General features: G+C 44.0%; 1 protein-coding gene across 1 annotated transcript in view; it reads right to left on the bottom strand.

Annotated features, from left to right (window-relative positions):
• Window positions 1-21753, bottom strand: part of RFX7 (regulatory factor X7) — a 49202-nt gene that overhangs the window by 20764 nt on the left and 6685 nt on the right. The window contains exon 2 of the mRNA XM_059481935.1: window positions 6748-6781. Within this exon, the coding sequence (XP_059337918.1) occupies window positions 6748-6781 (34 nt within the window). The remainder of the gene's footprint in view (window positions 1-6747; window positions 6782-21753) is intronic.

Below are 21753 nucleotides of genomic sequence, written 5' to 3' on the forward strand. Positions count from 1 at the left end.
TGGAAAAATGTTAACAATGGATTGCTTCTGTAACCAGACATATAACATGAAAACTTGGTCTTGTCAGAGCAAACAAGAAGCACCTCTGAGAAAGCAGAATCACAACCAGCTATGCTGTAACAGCACAGAATGCCTGATGTGACCCTGCAATCCACTCTCTTCAGTAAGAATATCTATCCATTCATAGACTTTCATGAAGCCATTTAAAAATCTATGTACTTTTTTGTTTCCTTTGGAAATCACTTACTGAAACTGCACACAAGCCCTTCAGTGAACATCCATCTCAGTTATGCCAGACTCCTCCTCTAGAAATACCAGCTGAGGATCAGACATGAAGGGGAGTTTTACCTGGTGACTGCAGCCAGTGATTGCTACACAGAGATCAGCTTTTGGTCATCTGAAACCAGTGCATGGACTAGGCAATAGAGGGAAAATCAGCTGTGATAAGCTGCTCAGGGCCTGCTCAGCAGCAATGCAAGGAAGCCATGCAGCAGGAAGCACAGGAGGTTTCCTTTGGGAAGATGCTACAGAAGCACTGCCTGAGCTGGTGCAGCACCAGTAGAGTTGGAGACTCACATGATCCTTTTTGAAGTCAGAGCACAGCTTCTGGATTACTGCTAATTCTCTTTGCCTTTACTGGTGTCTTACTGCCAATGTAACATCCAGAAGGAAGAGAGAAGAGGAGGGACCAGCATGCAGTGAGACCTGGCTCACTTCAGCAGTGAGCAGAATGGGGAGTGGGGAAACCAAAATCCTAAACTTCACTTCAAACTGGGGCTCCCTGCCAGACCCAGCCATGTCCTTGCTGGCACAAAACTGAGAGCAGCACATGAAAGAGGAGGTTCCACTTCCTCCTCCCTGACCCCAGCCCCTGCACAAGGACTGGTGGGACAGGGTGTGCAGGGGGAGCACAGGATCTCAATAATCCCAGACAGCAAACCCCACCCCAGGATGGCTGCACACAACGGGGCCACCAGCAATGCCACAGACCTGCCCAGAGCCAAGAGAAACCCTTCAGGCAGCACACAGGTAACAGACACTGCATGTGCTGCTTTTATAGGCTGCAGCAAACCACAACATTTGGTTGGGTTTTTTTCCTCTGACAAACTCCTGAAATTTGCTGACACCAATTTCTGTGTGGCTCTACAGCAGCTTACACAGCAGTGGTTGGTGCTCAGACCACCAAGTATCCAGAGAGGTATTTCTTAGTAACACATGCATTTTGTCAAATTCTCTGTTCTGCCTTTCCTGTATGAATCACAGCATTTCAATTGGTGGGTCTTCCTTTAGCAAGATCATTATTGCAAAGTCAATGTTCTCCAAAGAAAGAATTTACAGAAAATTAATCATTTTTGAGAAGACAGAAATTTAACAAGAAAAATTGTACTTCATTATTAGACATCCTCTTGTCCAAGGAACTTTAGCTCTTTTTGTTTTAAATGGCAAAAGCCCAAGCAGCACACCAAAGGGCACTGTCTGGGTGGGATTACCTTGCATGGTAAGCACTCATCCATGAGACAAAAGCATCCCAGGCAAAATAAATCCCCCCCTCCTCTCCCCATGAGTCTGACACTGAAGTGAAAGACAAGTTCTCCCTTCCAAATCTATGCCCAAGTGCAACACAGGAGGCAAGGTTTTAGAAGAAATATTAAACCTTTCATCAAAATCCACTGCAGCAGTCTCAGTGCCCACTGCAGCTGAATCCAGTTCTGCGTCATGGTAGGAGGAAGGGGCAGCGTGGAAGGGCCCTGTCTGAGCCACTCTGCTGCACAGGTCCCACCTGCCAACCCCCCTAATTAAAGGAAAACAAAACAAAAAACCCAACAACAAAGGAAAAAATGGACTATGTTAGCAGAACCTTTTCCAAAGGATAGGAGTGAGCTGGTCACTCTCCCAGGAACAAAACTGCATCCCTACATCTGAGGTGCCTGAGGATTACAGCTGCCTCCCATCCTTGGCAGAGACAGCTGCAGTGATGCTATCTCACTGCACTCAAAGCCCACTCCTCTCCAGGCCTGGCCCTGGGCAGCACTTTCTGCACAACTCCTTCAGCTTCCAGCAACAGGAGCAGGGAAGGCCTGGAAGGCAGGACCTCCTCAGAATGGGAGAGTTAAAAGGAGTCACAAGCAGTTCACAGAGGTAATCCTACCTGGCTGATAATTAGATAAACCTAAGCTTATTAGATGAGACTGAATCTATTTAGAGAAAATCATCTTAAAACTGAAGAAGTGGCAGCAAGGAGATGGAGGGTGACAGTCAGTGCAAGTGGATTTGGGAAAACCTGCATTTTGTTCGGTTAAAATTTGTTAAACAGTGTTTTGTTTAGGCTGTTTTCTCTACACATTTCTGAAACCCTCAAAACTTGGTTACAGTCTTGGTAAGTACAGTCTCTTTTTCAATCTCAGCCGACATCCATCAGTTCTCAATGCTAAAGGTCTGGTGAATCCAGTAGTAACTGCAGTTGCTGTTACTGCAATTGTTCAAAGCATCAAGAATTTACAATTTTTTAATGCAGTCGGAATCACAGAATTTGGGAAGTTGGAGGAGCACTTCAGCTGCTCTACTAACTGCCCAAGAAGAAAAAGGTTCATTTATTTTGTGTTATTCTTTGTGCTAGGCTGGATGCATAGGGAAATAAATAAAAAGAAACAAGAACACAAAATATTCTACAAATTCCCACCCCAATTCCCAAATAGATCAACAGTGTGGAAAAAAACAGGTCATTAGAGTGGAAGAGAAAAGAAATGGTGCCATTTGAGTGGCATCAAAAGGAAGAATGTGATGCTGGCACCACCTTGGACAAACTCCCCTTTGTACAGCCTGTTAAAGCTCATGCTACTGTTGTTCTAAAAACCACAGAGCCTGAGCAATGTCTGGGGAATCCTTTTCTGCTACTTAAAAGGATCTAAGTAAAAATCCTGCATGAAGTATCCTGACCTTGATTGACTGGTTCTATCACATCAAATGAAGATGGTCTAATTCTCCAAAGGCTATTTATAAATCATATTTCTTGAAGTTGCATTAGAAAAATGCACAAGCATGCTAAAGTGCTTGCAGGACTGAGGTGAGCACAAAGCATTGCCTCTGGTACTCTGCTCTTCACACATTACCTTTATTCCCTGCAACAGGAGCCTTATAAAACAAAGGAAGATTCAAAGAAGATGGGGAGCAGGCAGTGTTCATACTAATTTTTACAACTTGGGTTCAATTTAGCAAAAAAATCTATCAAGCACTCAAAATACCTCCGTGATCTTATATTCTGAGACAGAAAAGCTAAGGACAAAGAATTAAAAACCTCAAGTCACAGCTAAGCAAAGACTTTCAGTAACACATAAAGGAGCAGACATCTCTGCTATTTCTGTTCTGACAGTTACCAAATACAGATAGGTAACTACAGAAATGCACAAAATGAGTAGCAAACAAATTAAACCACACAGATCTGCTCCAAATGAATCTGTCCTTTTGCTGCCTAACATAGACCTAGAACAAGATTTTCACTGAAACAGATGCAACTTTCTTTATCATTTTAACAGGCATTTTGATTGAGCAAAATAAACACCTGTGAAATAAACCAGGATGACCAAAATTATGTAGGGTAGGGTATTTTAAAATGAAAATAGCAGGTTTTGATATCTGTTTCCATTCTGGGAGACACTAACTTGCCACTGCAAGTTTCTGCAGCATAAAGAAACAAAGATTTATTCAGCATAAAATGAGGTTAAGGACTTAATCTGTGCTATAGGAAACAGAGTTTATTCATGTTTCTGCTTGAAACAGAGAACCTAGAGATTTGAACATGAATCCCCAAAATCAAAGAATATCTCTCAGGGTTTCTGACCTTGGTGGGTTGGTTCTCTCCTTCTGGTTTTGTCTGACTGCTGATCTACTGTCAGGTCACAAACATTTGTCAAGCTTCATTTCAAAGTTGTCAAAGGGGATTACCATAGCAAAACTTCAAGCAAAAAAAAAATATGCTTTTTCTGGATTGTTTACCTAGTCAGGCCAAACTTTAAATAAGACAGAAGAAGAATATAGTAAGAACAATCAGAAGAGCTGCTACTTCTGTAATGTACACAGTGTCATTCCAATTTGATCTATTCCAAATTTCCATAAGGAAAGCAGAATTATAGGTTATTTCTGTCCTCAAGTTTGGATAAGGGGAGCTGAAGGCCAGGGGAACTCTGCAAGCTTTATGCAAGATACTGTTTTAGAGAGCATGGACTGCTCTTAATATTTCTTTCCACATTTTGAGTATTTATAGAGAACTATAATCAAAGTGAAAAAGGCTGTGCCAATGGCAATGTAACCTGCACCTACTGGCAGAAAGGCCCTAAAATTTGTCATACTTCAGTAGAACAAATATCTATTATTTAACAACCAGGCTAAAAATAGCAAAGTAGTCAAGCAATCATCTCCCCATTCTAAGAATAGACAAACAAAAAGCAAAGGTGAATTACTCTAGGTCAGTTGGTTTGTTGGAAATATCACCAAGACAGAAAATAACTAATACTAAGAACACCTTTTTAATTCTAGAGAGCAGCTAATAAATACATTTGATATGCTTTATCTGAGCAGAAGCAGGAACATATTTCACGGGCTAAACACTCCAAACAAGCCCTAAAAACACAGAGCAGCTTTGTTCTGACAGTGGCCAAGCACAGCTGCCAAGGCTTCCTGGAGCTTCTGCCTGTCTCCTGATGGGCCCAAGAGACAAGTGGCACCTCTGGTGCCACAGGACCGACGGACACTGCCTCAGCACACCCACAGCAGCTCCGGTTCCCATCAATCAGCACTGACCTCTTTTCAGAGCACTAAGGAAAGAAATGGCCTTCTTGCTGAGTGATTATATGGAGCAAACAGTTTTAAAAATCGGGTTCAAAAGTTCACTTCGTATGTGGCTACAAATATAACAAGTGAAATCATAAGAGAATCTACTGCTAGACATGTTTACTACAGTTAAAAAGCTGTTATAATGAATTTTTAATGACTGTTTACGCCACAATTCTTGCTAATTATCTTTTTTGGATTGCACAGCACACAATGATTTTCTTATGATCTCCCAGAAAGTGACAGTGCGTGGGGATGTGAGGGGTGCAGTGTAACAAGCTGAAGGCAGGTAACTGGACTCTTGTTTGAGCAGCTGCAGTCTCGGTGCTTTGCACAGCCCTCTGCTGTGAGTGACCCCACCCCAGGCTATTCCATCCCCTCTGCTCCTTGCTAGAGCTCGCCCTGCTGAGCTGTGGGAACCTGGCAGCCCAGAACATTTGTGTGCTGCTCTGCACATGGGGCTGTGACTGGTGCTACCAAAGGGGGGATTCAGAGCTCCACAGCCAAGTCCAACATGCATTTAGATTCTCTCTTGCAGCTCACAGCTTTCCAAAGCACTTAAAACCACTGAAACAATTTTGCCAGAACTCAGCTAAATTTTGATTTTCTCAAGCTATTCTGATCTTGGATTTTTCTTTTTAAAACCTGAACAGCATTAGATCTACCTTTGCTAACCTAGAGTGGCTTTTCCACTGTTGACACAACTCCTCTGAACTCATCAGCAGGACAGACAAGGAGGCATCTGGAACAGAAAATTAGACCATCAGGACACTGCTGCTCCATTCCAGGGCAAACCATGGAGACTGCTTTGTGTCCAAGACTTCTCTGCCAATCCAATGCATGAGACCTACCCAATACCCTCAATACAAACTGATAATCCCTATTTCAGTACACAAGGTCCATAAATTTGCAGAATTTAATGCAAAAATAGTTCTAGAACAATTCAATTTTCTTAAAACAGACTGCCAAAAGTAGATGACTGGTAAGCCTCCTACTTATTTACTCCCTCTCCAATGCTACTTAGAAACAGCTACCCCCAAATTTTTTCCTACAGAAATACCTGGTGTTAAAAGAGTTTTACAAATGCAGTTTTGCAATCTGTCCTTTTACCTCTGAAGACTCACATACAAAATTAAGATCTTAAGGCACCTGTTTGGTGTTCACAAATGTCTATAAGGAACAAAGGGGACAAAAATTACATTCTGCATCCCTATTCCCATTGGGTACATCCAAGAACTTTTAAACAGAGGTTAAATGGGGTCCAAAGTTTGTTTGGAACACAGTAAAGCTTTAAATCTTATACAACAATAAATTGAAACATTTTATGGCAAGAATATTCAGTACCACCTAAATTAGCCTTTGATAATGTGACCTGGATGAGTACTCTCTGTTAGCTCAGCCATACTATTTGATAGGATCCAGATGGCTGCCTATGACACTTTTTTGTCTTATCCCCTAGTACTTCTGGATGAAGTGCTGAAGGTAGCAAGTCAGGATAAGCAATCCCTTCCAGTCCTAAGATTTATGAACTCAAGACTGATTTAAAAAAGCTTGAAACCTGCTCACTACTAAAAACAAATAAAACCTCTTTCTGAACTAGTGCTTCCCAAAAATAATCTCTTATCACTGCCTAGATCCTGTTATTTTAATGCACAGATGAAGATTTTGCAATTCAAGGGCCCTTCCCGCTCCAAAAAACGATCTCTCATCCCTAAGCAGCACAGCAGAGCTAACAGGACCTGCAGTGTTGCACATTTCTGGGAAGGTACCTGAGATGGTAACTAATTTTGATCACATTTAGTGGTAGTACCTTCAAATACTGCTAAGGAAAGGCTTCATAATAGCTGTCAGTCTCCAGAGCCATCTATTTTGGTCCTGCAGCTCATTAAATATTGAAAAGCATGCTGGAGTTGTACTTACCAAAATGCAGTCCACTTTAGATTGTACAGTTTTGCTAGATGTGAGGGAAGACAGAGAAAAGAGAAATACTGAATTAGTCTAAAATCAATGACAAAAACATTACACATTAGAATTTCTATCACTGCACTACAGGCTTTATATCTTACTTGAAATATCTTGTTAGTCTATGGAATTTTTCTGTAGAAAGTCATCCAAATTTAACTGCTTGCTAGAATTCTTGCTGCTTGTTCTTCTACATAAGAACTCCATTTTTTTAAATGAAATGCCATTGCAACTGTTATCCCAAGCTGCAGTGGATGTCACTACTTTTATTGTAGCTCTTACACAATCCAAATGCATTTGACTCGTTTATCTGTAAACACAATTACCATCCCCTTCTCCCCATGCTTCAGTAAATCCCACCACTTAAAGGCATGCATTTCTAGCTTTCCAAAGAGCTGCTACAAGGCACACAGCTGTTATTCCACTGGCAGCTCTGGAGTTTTCCAAGTTAGTCTCTCTACCTCCCAGCTGGCTTATTAAGACTGCAGTGGGTGGGGATTGAATAGAAATATGCCAGGAATGACCTCAGTGCATGTGCCAAGGCGGGCAAACAGTATGGAACTTATTATACTGCCTCTAAACACACCCATGGGCAGCTCTTGTGTTTCTAAGGGTGCTGCACTCCACATGCTTCCTCTGACAGCATTAGTTAAAGGTATTTTATCACTGCTCTGGAGAGGAGCAGGTTTCCCACACAGAAAACCCTAGCCTGAGCATGTACTGAACAAGCATCAATTACTTTTTGAGTTCAGAGAGCAATTATTTTCCTAGTAAAATAAAACAGAATTCAATCTCCTTAAACAACACAGCATCTCATGGAAGCTATTTTACTTTTGTACAGATGCTAAAAAAGCTAGACTAAGTAAGGCAGCTGATGGACCTCCTAAAACTCTAAGTAAGAAACAAGCAAAAGAAATGGCTCTGGTGTCTGGTGGCGATAGGAACCAGCATCTGCTGTTCCATCAGATGCCCAGAGGGAGGAGCTTGGTTGCCCTGCTTGTTACACCACTTCCACTTTGAAACAAGACAGTCTAAAAATCTGTTTAGTAGAGGCTGCTGACACTGATGCCTCTTCCTATACAGGAATCACTCAGGTCACAGTGACAGAATACAGTAAAAGCTTTCAGCAGGTAAGAACATTTGTCAAATTCACTGAAACAGATCCATCAGCAGACATCCACTTCATCTGACTTTGTGTAGGAGAAGCCACCAGGTGGGCAGACAGGCACACCAAGGAGATGGAGCAGAGCTGCTGGGGATTCTAAAGAACAGGGACTGCTGAGGACGGTAATATGGAAGCTTTGCCTTGCCTCGGGAAAGATGCTCACATACACTGCAGCAACTGAAGAAGGGAACCTAAATGTCATCTCACTCATCAAAAATCACCATCTTACCAGAAAGTCAAAGGACACCAAGCATGGACACCTGCTGCATGTTGCCAGTGCATCTGACCCAAAGCTGAGCAAATTGATGGGGACACAACTGCTCCAGCAGCACTTCTCCACCCTGGGCTCCACCACTGCTCCAACCCTGAGCAAGGTCTCGCAGTCCCTGTGCTGCTACAGACCAACCAGCCTCTCCTACAGAGCAGCAGGCAACAGGAATCAGGCACCTGTACCCATTCCTGTACCCAAACCTCCTGTATGGCTCCACATGGCAGCTTATGCAGAAAGGGTGCAGAGAGGGCAAGGGATGCAGGGTACAGACACAGGAAACAGCCCAAACACAGCCTCTACAGACAACACCATGCACTGGGCTTTTCAGGAGAGCACACTGCAGCCAGCACAGCTTCCCTCCTGCCAACCTGAGCATCAGCATGCCCATCTGCATTAACATCTTCTTCTTGCAAAGAGAAAGAGGCAAGTTGCCAGGAGGCAGCTGGGCAGGAGATACCTAGAGCTGTCCTTTTATCTCCAAGTATCAGTCTGAGTCAGGAAATGTAAACTCTCAAATTTAGTTCAGGCTCTTCCAGTTGTGACCTCTGCTCCTACAGCACCGACCAACAGCACTGAGAAGCTGCAGCAGAGGAGCAATAACAGGGCCAGGAAATAGAGTTCACTGTGTTTCCTTTTTGTAAACTGGTGGCACAAAAAGGACACTCAAGTTCATGTCCTCCAGTCTGCAAGCAGATGTTGTGACATTTTAAAAGGCAAAGGTCCCACTGCTTCAGCAGGGGTAAGTGTGATCCCTATTTGATAAAAAATTTTTCCATTTCCTGCTCAACACTCTTGAGTGTACTGGGAGGACATTTTTAAAATTTGTTAGTGGTAAACTGAGGTTTTTTTCTTCCTAACCAGATCACAGGTAAATGCTGCTTCATTTTATAAAGCTTGAGCCTAACAACAAAAATGCTTATTTCCCTTCTAGCAGAGGCAATCCCAGTCCAGCAGTGGCAACCCTGAGGAATGAGCCCTTTGGCTGGGACAGTACTGGGAGTGACCTTCCCATGGACCTGAGCACTGCACAGACACACTCCATTTGGTGACACTGCAGGATGCATCCCCAGCACATCAGGAGATAGAAGGACAAGTGACAAAGGTGGCAAAGGGACAGACATCCCAGCTACACCTGCCACCTTCATTTATTTTGCCCCACTTCTTCTCTAGCAGGATATACATGTTTTGAAAGCTGAAGTTTCATTTACAAGTAAGTCAGTCTGCTTCTGTCCCTGTCAAATGCATCCCTTACCTAATTACTACTGCAAATACAGTGCCTGCAACCAAAAACCTAAACAACCAGGCTGAATCTGGCCCTACATAGAGCCATTTCTAACATCTGGAGGCCATTACCCACATATTTTTGCTACCCATGAGCAGCTGCAGGAGAGCAGCAGGAATGATGTTCTTTCTAATGAAAATAACCATTTGAATCTGTTTGGAACCTAAGCCCATTGGAAACTCAGAAAGTGCACCTAAAGCCCAGAGCCAGCACTGCCCCTCCTGGAGGCTCACTGTGATTCACCCCACCCAGCAGCACAGCTGGTGTTACTCTCTCTTTCACAGCTCTTCATGATGGCAGTCTCCCTCAAGTTAAACTAATTCACTTACTTGATCCAAAAATTAATTCAGGCTACTTCATGCAGTTTTATCCAGGACAAGATTTGTGATTCTGGGGGTAGCTGTCTCTTGTGAGCAACAACAAATGTGGCTGCTTTTACAGCTGCCTTGGATTTGCCAGCTTGTGCCCAATGACCCAACACAAGAACCATGGAACATAAAATTTTGTATCAAAACCTTGTGTGTGCTCCTCTCCAATCAAAAATACAGACACTATCCCAACCACCAAGGAGGCATTTATTCAGTGGGTGCCATCCTACTGATTGTTTCAAAGTTAAGGCACACAAGTGACTCAAGAGGGACCCTGTTGTACTGTCTACAGCAATGCTCCTCAAAAGTGTCAGCTCTGCTCTGAACACCACCAGTGCAGATCAACCTGGCCATTTCTGGTCACCTACCCACCAGCCACTCAAAAGATGCACCCAGCTTCTACTAATTAATAAAACAGCAGAGAAAAGGAGGTTTCTTAGGCTGTGCTTGGAGAAGCAGCACAGGGCAGCTCCCTGCAAAAGCTGCTGTGGATTCTCTCATGGAGAACCCCAGACCCTACAACTTCCCAGAACCATGTGTTGGCTGTTTTGGGTCTGCAGCAAAAAGCCTTACAGGAAGGGCCAAGACCTCTGAAGGATTCTTGAAGGTAAGTTTCAAAGGCTGTAGTGATTGAAGCTTCTAAAGGCTGAAGATAAACTCCTGAAATTATCTTTGGGAGAATGAGATTGGGAGAAATCAGATGAAAGTATTTCCTCAAACTGCTCTTCTGTCTTCTGCCAAAGTATGCATTTCTGTTTTCCCTGACCTATTTATGTATTTTTGCTCAGAACAGCCCTGACTTGGCATGGGCAGAACGAGGAGTGTGTTCTCTTCCCAGGTGAGCAGCTGAGTTAACTTTGCTCTGAGGGAGAGAGAGGGGAAAAAAGCACAAGAATAAGGCAAGGAGATGCAATTCTTTTTTTCTAAGCGGCATAAAACCAGATGCTGCTAACCTTCCTCTAATTAAGCAACACTTTACTTTCAGGAAGAGGCAGCTGAATTGTACTGAGCAATATGGGACTACTGTATTAGCAGAAGTGGCAGAATTCAGTTGCTCTGAGCACGAGTACCTCCTTAATGTTGCAAATAAGAGAAGCCATATACCCACAAGGGATAAGAGAATCCTTATGTCTGTGAGACCAGAAAAAGGGAGGTGGCTGGGAGAAATAAAAGAAAGCCCTTGAATTTATCAGCCACTGCCTGGTTAACCCTGAGCCTTCCCAAAGCCTGCACAGCACTGAACTAACCCTCAGCAGCTTTGCAGCCGAGAGCATCCAGCCCCCATGGAAGGCAGCAGCAGGACCAACACTGTGGGAGCACAGAGAACATGCCCTGCAGCACAGCTCCTCTCCTGGGACACATGTCCAGAGCCTGGCACTGCCACAGGGGCTCCTGGGCTGGGTGCCTGGCAGAGGGGGAACAGCAGCAGCTCCAAGACATCGCTGTTCTGTCCGTCAGGGGAAACCTCCCAGCCCCAAAATCACACAGGACATGGCTCTCACCATTCAGGCACTGGCAGAGGACTCATCCCTCAAATGCAGGAGGATGTCAACCACACAGCCAGTTCAACCAAACTCAGCAGACAAGTGGAGCTACAATTTGTTGTGCAGAATTTTATAATGGTTTGAGTAGGTGGTGACACGTGGGAAGCCCAGAGTGATTTTTTCATCAAAAGTTTGGTGCATTCTGTGTAATTGCCACAGATACTCTGTATCCCATTCAGCCCAAGACTGCAAATATTTGCATGAACTGAAACCTCCCAAAAACAGCCTCTGTATAGCTGCGTTCCCTGTGCTTGGCACTTACTGGACAGCCTAGAGAAAACATTAATTTCTGCCAAACCATAATGCAATTGATGAAAAGAAACCACTTTCCACCACTGCTCATAACTGAACCTTACATCAGGAAGGCAGGGCTGTACTCCTGACCAGACAGCAAGGGCTCCCCTCTGCAGGGTCCCAGTTTCCAGTACTAGAGTATTAAGTTACATTATTACCCAACATGCAGGACTTACAGCAAAAAGTTGCAACTAAAATGGAAAACCCCACTATGCAGTTACTTACCAGGGGCACAGTTACCTAGTTATTCACCTCAGACTGCAAACCACCCTCTCAGCCATCCGAGAGAGAAAATGTTTACAAAGTTATAAAGTAAACGGCCTTTGGAAAAACAGAAAAACCAAAAACGCACCAGGGACTGTTCAGGCCACAGGACAGTTCTGAGTGGCTCACAGGCAGTGCACAGAACCCTGACAGTGCGTGGTGACACTGCTGCCCTGGCATTTTACTCATACCTGAAAACAAACCTTCCACAAGAGAAGAATACCCAAAACAACACTTAGAGCTGTCTGCCGAAGCAGTGTCTTGGCCACACCTCCTTTCAGAAATTACTGTGATCTGAAAAGCCTCCATTTCCCACTGCATCAGCTGTTCCCCCATACCATCCCTGCAGGATGTTTGTCAAACTGCTTAGCAAAGGGCACAGGGGTTCTCTGCAAGGAACGGGAGCACATGAGCAGCACTGCCAGGCTTGTGTCTCCCAGGCACAGGAGGCATTTGGGTGTTGACAGCACCCACAACTCCTCCTCCTGTGCTGGGTCCTGCTGCCCCTTTCCCTCTTGCAAAAACACACTTCAGCTCCCAAGGAAAACAAGACAGAGTCCACTACAAAGTACCAACAGCGACAGTTTTGGCAAAGTCATCTTTCGGAAACCTTGCTAAAATAGGGAGGGTCATTATTAAACTGACCACATACCCTTTTGGAAAGATTCAGTCAGAATTCCACTACTCTGATGACATCAGGTGACATTTTAAAAAAAAAAAATTCTCTATTTACTCTGTGTGCTGTGAGGAACCACTCAATAAAAGGATTACCAAGCCCATTACATTAAGTGGTACTATCAGAAAGGTACTATTATCACATCCTTACCACGACAAGCACTGTGTCCCAGCAGTGCCTGCAGCAATCAGCCCTTAATTCTTAATCTTACTGAATTAATGCTTCTCTTTCTTAGACTAACAGCTCTAAATATATCTTTATATAACCTTCCACTCAGAAGCACAAAGAAATGTTAAACTGGAGCCAAGGATCATCTAAGGAGAAAATTATGAAACAGCCGCCTATGTGTGCTGCTACTCAATTAACATCTTAACATATGCCATGTTACATTGTCTGGCTTGGCTCACTGTGATAAAGAAGTAAAATGGCTGTAAAAGCATTTCAATTAAATATTTAGAAAGCAGAGCTGCACGAGGTTAAAACTTGTTTGAATTAGCAAAATGACGACTATCCATACTGCTCAGCTAATGCCGTACGAGCTGCAGCACAGGGCACCGGGAAAGGGAAGCACCCCCAGCATGGCCCGGCACCCCAGGGCCAGGAACCCCTCCCGGCCTCACCTCGAACCCCGGGGCGTGCAGCAGCCAAAATCAGGTGGCTTCTGATGCCACCTAGGGGCTCTGTCCCTGCCTGCACTGCTCCCTCCCCCGGGAGATCCCAGGGTCTGCCCCAGACACCAGGCACTTGCTCGAGCCTCCCACAAACACAGGCAAACAGCGGCAAAACACTTAATACAAAACAAATTAGGTCTTTCAGGATTCAAATGCAGATATATTTTTATTCCATATTAAAGCCACAAGGACCACAACTGCATCCTAAAAACACATGAAGTATCGCTATTTCCCTGAAGCATAAAAATAGAGGAAATGCAGAAAAGTGTCCAACTCTCAGGCCTCCAAAAGTAAACAAAGCCAGAATTCACCAGCTGGTAAATATTGTCTCTTTCGGTCTGAAAGCAGATTCCTCCTCAATCCCAGGCAAAGCACCCTTCTCAGCAAAATCAGGAGGCAAACGCTCAGCAAGCCAATAAAACAGTGCAACAAGAAGGGTGAGCTGCAACTACTTCACCCTCCCTGTAACCTAACCCACCTCCACCAGAGAGAATAAGCTAAACCAGTTTTCCATCAGGCATAAGGAGCAATGCTATATCACAGTGCTGAAAAACATAATGGTTCAGCACAAAAGTTAATGCAGGCACTAAAGTGTGTCAAACAGGTGACTTCAACACTTGTTACTAAAATAAATGCAGTTAAAATAGTTCATAGAGAATAAAAATTTAATCCCTTCACCATTTCTGACACTATGATCATTTTATGAGTATAAATAAAGCCAACTATACAAACAGCTGAACAAAGAAGGAAGATGAGGCTGCTAATGAAATGCCCAAGTCTCAAATGTAGCCCATTGTAACGAACTGCCAAGAAATAATTAGCCAGCAGACATCAGAATACCTATGTCTGAAACACAGGTCTATAAACATCTCTTTCAGCTCTCTGAAGAAATCTGGTTGTATTCAATGCTAAAGGCTTGTTCCACTATTCTTAAAATAACTGGGAAGAACTTGCAACAACCACACACTGCCAGGTGCTCTATTCCAACAAGACAGTCTTTTAAGTTCCTGGGGTTGGAGTTTTTTTTACATTTATTTAAATTCAGTATATTGCCATAAGTTAGTGTAATGAACTCTGAGAAGAGACAAAGAAAACGCTTTTACACAGTTCTCACCCTGGTTCTTTCAGCACTGCTCTGAATTAAAATCAGTGCATATTGTTACATTCAGGCAGGAGATTCTGTTCCAAGGATGCAGTGCCCTCTGTACAGGATGTAGGAAGATAATATGACTTCAGAGGAGATGCTTCCTGTATTTATTACTAACAATCTACAATCTCAAAAAAGCAGAATAAAAAAAGATTATTTCAGTAGAAATTTCACCTCATGAATGTCCCACTGAAAGTATAAAGATGGAAACAGTCACCGGACCTGCAGGTTGTGGCTACAGAGCAAATCATCCATTGCAACTCACATATTCCACAATGAAAACTGCTGGGTTTTGAAACTAATTATGAAAAAACAAATCAACCTTTGGTTGCTTCACAATCCAACCTATAGATAGCTAAGAGATCTGCTGTGCTGTTTTCAGCTGAGGTCATCAGAAGCCCCATCACAACACTATTACTTAAGGCACTGGAAAGCCAACTATGAGACACTGGGATTTTCCTCCAGCCTTTGTCCCACATGGCTCCAAGAGAGGATGCCTAGTGAAACTAAGGGGGTGACACTCCTCAGCAGAACTTAAAAACCAAACAGGAAATTCAGTGCATCTATAAAACATGTGCACAAAATTGTTTCTCTTCCATGCCTGCAGAGCCAACTAGCTGAGGAGGAGGAGGAGGAAGGCAGCACCCTGCTGTGCATCACAGCCTGCCTGCCACAGGTCACAGACCTGGTCCTCTGCTGCCTTTCCCTTGGGAAATGGTGGCTACAGACAGCTGATGGCAAAGTAAAATAATATCCGTGTGAGAAAATAGGAAGAGTTCTACACTGCTTCCAAGTAACACACACCCAGAATGTACAAATCTGCACAGTGCTGTGTTTACTGCACATAGCTCAGAGCTGAGCTGAACCCAGCAGAACAGCTCCAGTGTCAGCAGCTCTGCAGCAAGGCTTTCCCACCACACGTATTTCCCAGTGCTGGCACAGGTGCCTCAATGGCAGATTTAAGCCTGCTCATAAAAACTGGGTTTCTTCTTCTTTATTTCACATTATTTCCTTCAACGTTTTCAAGACCCACAGCTATCCTAGTTACATTCTCTTAACAGAAGAGATTTGCTGCTACTGGTTGTACCTCTTTATTTCCCTACTCATTTGATACCCAGGGGCTGTCATCTGGTTTGCAGTGCCACAACCCAGTCCCATCCAAGCTCTTCTAGGGCTTTATCCTGAGGGAGCAGATGAGACGCCCTGCCCACACGAAAGCCACCCCCAGTGCACACAGCAGCCATCCCCTCCCCAAACCCTGCAGGGCCAACAGCTGCAGGTGTCCCACTGCCAGCCTGGAAATGCCTTCCCAAGGTGCTGCCATCTCGCTGCCCCCTGGGCCTGGCACACACTGGGAAGCAGAGGAGCAATCCAAGGGCTGCCCAAGGCCTTGCACAGACACTGCACTGAGGAGGCCCAGCTTATCCTGCAGGGCTCTCTGGCACACTCTTTGTCCCTCCTCCATGCCACAGACATCCTCCTCTCCCCTCCACATTGAACAGCTCCCCCCAAAGGTATCAGCCTGTCTTTTTGCAAACAAATTCAGCTTTTATCCAGCCCTCTCCTCCCAAGGCTACTGGCAACATCCTATTACCCTGCTTCTGCCCTGATTTCTGCACACATGCATTCCTCCTTCTCCTTGCTCCCTTTCCTCTCATGGCTGCCCACCACACAGCTCCTCTGCACCCTTTTTTCCACTTGAGGAACCTGTACCCAATTGCTGACTCCCATGGAATGCAATTCTTGCAACCTCTTAGGTTTCCCTGTGCTGAGTAATGCCCTGAGTATCTACATGCACTCTCCAAGCATCTGCCTACTAAAAGGGTCACTCACTTCTCTCTTGCTAGACGGGCATGGCTTCACTGCCATAGGAAAGGCAACTTCTCTCCAACCTGTGCCATGTTGCTCACTGGCACATCCCAGAACCCTCTCCTGTCCTTGACTTTACCATCAGGTGAAAATTTAGAGCTGAACACATGCAGGATGAACATGGCACTGCTGTCTGATGGTGACCATACAGCCTCCCACCTCAGAGGACTCCCCCTTGTTCAGCTTCCCCAGGTTCTTTCAGGCATCCATCCTTCAACCTTGCACCTGCACTGAGGCACTTCTCACTCACCTCTGCTCATCAGCTTCCACCCACTCTAGACACAGAAGCTCTCTGCAAATAAAGAGCTGCAAGTAGCCAGAAGACTCTTGCCTATCTCAAAGGTCAGTTCACTGAATGCTAAAGCAGAATAACTCATCAGCTTTCCATACTCTGCTTCTGGGGGTAGAAAAAATAATCTATGTGCCATTTTTTAAAATGGTTTTAAACCCTAAACCAGGATCTTTAGTAGGAAGAGTTACAAACACATGCTACTCCAATTCTTGAAGATTTTATGAAAAGGAGTTTAAACACAACTGCACTCACTCCTAGGTGGAAATTAACTCTGTCCAACAGGTGCCTTACATGGCCCTGCAGGGCAGGACTGGCTGCTCCCACCTGGATCATGTCTGTAGCTCTGGGGCTGCCCCCATCAGGCCAGCCCAGCTCCAGAGCAGAGCACAGAGCTCCAGGGCAGCTCTCAGAACCTGCAGTGTGGGGCAGGCCAACACCAAGCGCTCCACCCCACACACTGCCTCCTTCCCTGCCATCTGATCAGCACTGAATACCCCACAACTTTAGGGTTCAGTTCTCTGCCCTCAGAACAGGGAACAATGTGTGCAGCCAGTTTGTTGCCTCACCATCCTACTTCTACAGGCAATGAGGGGGACAGGACCCAAAAACCTAACTTAGCCATCTTCTTCTTCTCAAGTAAAACACCTGCTTTGCAGACACAGCATCATCCATAAGCATTTTGATACTTATTTCAGAAGTTTTCATATTGTCATGGTTTTCTTTTGCAAATGCAGCAGAGGGCACGTGACCTGTGCTAGTAGAAAGTACTGAAGCCACAGCCACATAGGCCACTGAGTTTAGCACCTTATTCAGACAATTTACAGAACACTTGCATGGATTCATTATTCATAACATAATATTCTAAACATCCCAGGAAGCTGCACAGTTACACCACAAATTACTTTGTAAAGAGTCAAAACCAGAAAAGGCTGTGCTTGATTAAAACTAGATCAGACTTCAGAAAAGCTGCACTAAATTTCTAACTTTCCAAAAAATCATGACAGCACAGAATTATATTTCAGACAGTTCTACACAAGTACTCACCAGGGTAACAGTGTTGTCATTCACCTGCAGGCATTTAACATTTAACAATCACACATTTGCAGCATTTAACTATCCATTGAATTATGCTTCTGCAAAAGTCTCATGCTAATGGTACCCACAATAACTTGTCTGAGGGGTCCTTCCAGAAGCAGACATTGTTTGAGAGCACTGCAGAATTGATCAGTCTGGATTTTCATTCCTGTGATTCACACCATGCGTAAACATTGCAGCGGGAGAGCAGATGTTCACATTACGAGAATGAAAATGTCCTTTCCTGATTAGTAACACAGTTTTATTTCAATTTTCACAGTGAACTGTATGCTGCTTTGCCACTCCTTTGCTCAGGAGCTGAACTAATCAAGCCAAAACTGTAACTCACCTTCCTGATTTTGACAAATTCCAGGAGAATACAACACACTCAAGCTATATCCAGATCTTACACTGGGCCTCAAAGCCTACACTTACCACAGAGCTGCTGCTACTTAAGGTACTCAGCAATAACTAAAACCTTTACTAAAGTGACAAGAATCACTGTGAAGTGACAAATAACAATTATTAGTCCTGCACTGCAAACACTCACCCACTGCAATTATTTTCACCCTGAAGAGCTGGAGCTGCTCACCAGCAGCATCCTGGGGCATACACGGGTGACTGAGTGTTCACAGAGGGGCTTCCACACACAGAACCATGGCACACAGGAGCTGAACTGGGTTTTTCATTTAAGTTACAAGTGTCACCAACTTGACTGTACAAACCACAGTGATACATGAACCCGCATTCCTCCCCCCTCCAAGAGAAGGAAGCTGCTAGCAAGATGCAGTCCATGCAGATTTGTTCCATGAAAGCCAAGTGGGGACTGCCTAAACTCGCTGGTACTAAACAAAACAAAGTATTTGGTTTCATGTTTATTCTTAGCCTCACAGCTCAATACTATTATGTTTTTTTTGCAGCTATTAACCAAAAACTGACTACTCAGAATATATTCAAGCACAGATCTACAGGGTAATCAGACACTTGGCTTCTACTCAGAAGTAACCAATAAGGGAGAGGTGTCTGGATAACTTCATGGATCACAGACTTAATTATACAGGTTACCAAATATTAAGGGTCAGCATTTTAGCTTTTTTTTGCATGATAAAATGATGCTGAAGATTAATTTTTAACTGAAGATTCACTATAAACTGCATTTAGACAAACCTTTGTCCAGTGTAATGAAACACACACAAACCACTGGTATTTCCAAACATTTTATTTGATTCAGCAAGCTATCTCGCAACAACTAACAAATTATGCTCAAAATATCCTTATCCAGGGATATCTCATGCATTTTAAAACTGTATCTACCTTTCCTATTTCACTCACTTGTTGAAAGGAATAGGTAAATAATTTTCCCTCAGCTGCCATTTAATTTCTCAACTTTTTAGGAGTCAGTGACTTGAACTATACCACTGGAATCAAGCATAATGAAGGTAATGCTGTAGAGCAGGCTCCTGGAGACAAAAGCAGGCTTAGCTCTTCAGCAAAATGTGGTTCCAGGTGAAGCTTCCAATTACTGCCAGTGAGTAACTTGACTGTCTTTTAAATATCAACTAATTAATTTAGTTTATATGGCCACTAATAGCAACTGTAAGCCCTCATCATTTATCATGCCAAAAGGCTTAATACAGAAAGAAAATCAAATCATAAAGAAAATTGACCACATTTTTATACATCCTTAATGAAAGGAATTTTGTCACACTTTGTCAGAGCTTGGATAAAAAGTTATGTGGCACAGCCTGACTCCCACAAAAATAGTTCAAAATTTTTTTTAGCCTTTTCTTCAGACAGTCCCATCAGAGCAGAAGGAGCTGCAGCTTTCACCAAGGGCTGGCTGGCCTCACAGGTGCCTCACCCACAGCTCCCAGGTTCCACAGAAGCAGCACAAGGAGCACAGAGCAATCAGGACCTTGCAGAAAGCACCTGAACCCAGCTGGGAGCGATGATGCCAAGCACGACGAGCACAGGGTGCTCCCCTGGGCAGGGCCCCTGTGTGCTGTTCCCAGGAAACTGCTGCCCACACACCCTCAGCACACACAAGCTGCTGCTGCCAGGGATGTCCAGCCCTGCAGCAGACACCTTGAGTTTCAATTTCAGACTGCTTCCAGACACCACATTCACACAGCATCCAGAATCCCCCTGCAGAATTCTCCTCCTGATTTAACAAGCACCCAAGCCTCACAGTGCTTTCCTCCACTGAACTAGCAATAAAACTAACATGGTTCTGTAAGAAGGAGCTGTCACATTTTTTCAGAGCAGATTAAAAAACAAGACTAAAATTCCATCCACAAAAAAAATTAAATAAATGTTAAAGCTTTTCAATTTAGAGGCCTTCAAAGAGTTACCACTTGTGGCACTAAGTAACTGCCTTTCCAGTCTGTATTTGAATGTAACAGTGGTTCTGAAGAGGAAGGGAGAAGGCTCCCAGGACTATTTCCACTGAAGTCACAAAGACTACTCCAGGTATTTTCAAGGGATTTCTGAACAAGGGCAAGAAGGAGCCAAGGCAAACACAGGAGAACAAACTGCCCATCCTATTGTCCAGCACATTTTTCTTACAGACTAATTTTTGTTTGTCTAAAGGGTGCTTGTGTTGATACTTACAAGGCAACCTTGTTCATACTGAGGAAAAGTTCCAACAGTTTGTACTGCTGACCACTTTAAAAACAGTACAATCCACTGCTTTATATGCAAAGCCACAAACTGTAATTTCTACTGTCCAGTGCAATCTTTTTCACCCACAGGTGTCCCAACAACCTTATAATGGCACTTAGGAATTTCTGACTGAGAAATACAGCTGGCCTGCATGCCTGTGAGGCCATCCATCAGAAAGGACAGCCATCCATCATGGACCTTGACATTTAACCACAAACTTCCTCTCGAGAGAGATACAAATATGCCTCATTTAATAAACAAGTTCTCCCCAGGAACAAGATTTTCTTCCCAAACTTGAAGTACCTGCCAATGGGTAAGAGACAGCACTCCCAGGCAGCTCCAGGGAAAAGCAGAGTGGGACTCATGGCAGTGGAGGAACACAGGTACAGCCCTGGACACACGGACACACAGACACACGTCCTGGCCTGGAGCAGCAGGTGCTGCCCTCACAGCTGCTCACACAGCCATGAGGACAATGCCACTCACCGGGTGCAGGTGCCACCAGCCAGAGCCACCCCCATCCCCATCCCTGCAGCAACACCAGGCCTCCCCACCCTCTGACAGGTACAGTGCCACCACAGCAACCACAAACTATCTAAAAGAAGCCACAAGGAAAATATTTGGGAAGTTTTGAGTATTTTTTTTTCACTGTCTTAATGACTAAATGTTCAACAACACAAAACACTGGGCAGCTTACTGAAAGCCTGTTGATGGCACAGCAGCTGATAACAAGCATCCTACTTGGTGAGAGATAATCCTTTTTCCATTAAAGCAAGAAAGCATTAAAATTGAGATAGTGGCTAACAAAACAAAACAAACCCTCAAAATTCCCAAAGATCTAATGAAACACCACAAAACATCCCACCACTTCCAGAATTTTTAGATTTAGGGGATTCTTCTCACTGGCTTGAAAGCACCAATTTGTGCTGGCCTTTTGTTCAGGCTCTTTCTGGGTGACAGTGCTTTTTCACCTATTCAATTTACCTCTTGAATCACCTGCTGACAGCTTTGTAACACACAGTCCAGCATTCTACCTGGACTGCTCCAGAGGGAGAGGAAGCTACCTCCCTGTCCTCGTGGCCACAGTTTAAAAATAAAGAGCTCCTTATTTATATATAAGGTTTTGTAATATTAGATATTAGAAAGGCGTAAACCAAAAATCCAAATTTGGATCCTGATCTGAATTTTGCAGCTCTGGCCCTTCTCCAAATACTTCTGTTTGGCAAGCAGCTGAGTAGAGTAACAAGAGAAGGCAACATACATAACTTATGGGATCTGTATAAAAACATTAAGCTCAACCCCTGCCCTCAAAACTACACAAACACACAGAAAAGACTAACAAAACCACTCCAAGCTCCAATTAATTAAAAGACTTATCAGTGCTTC

This window comes from Ammospiza nelsoni, chromosome 14, assembly GCF_027579445.1.
Source record: "Ammospiza nelsoni isolate bAmmNel1 chromosome 14, bAmmNel1.pri, whole genome shotgun sequence".
Classification (NCBI taxonomy): domain Eukaryota; kingdom Metazoa; phylum Chordata; class Aves; order Passeriformes; family Passerellidae; genus Ammospiza; species Ammospiza nelsoni.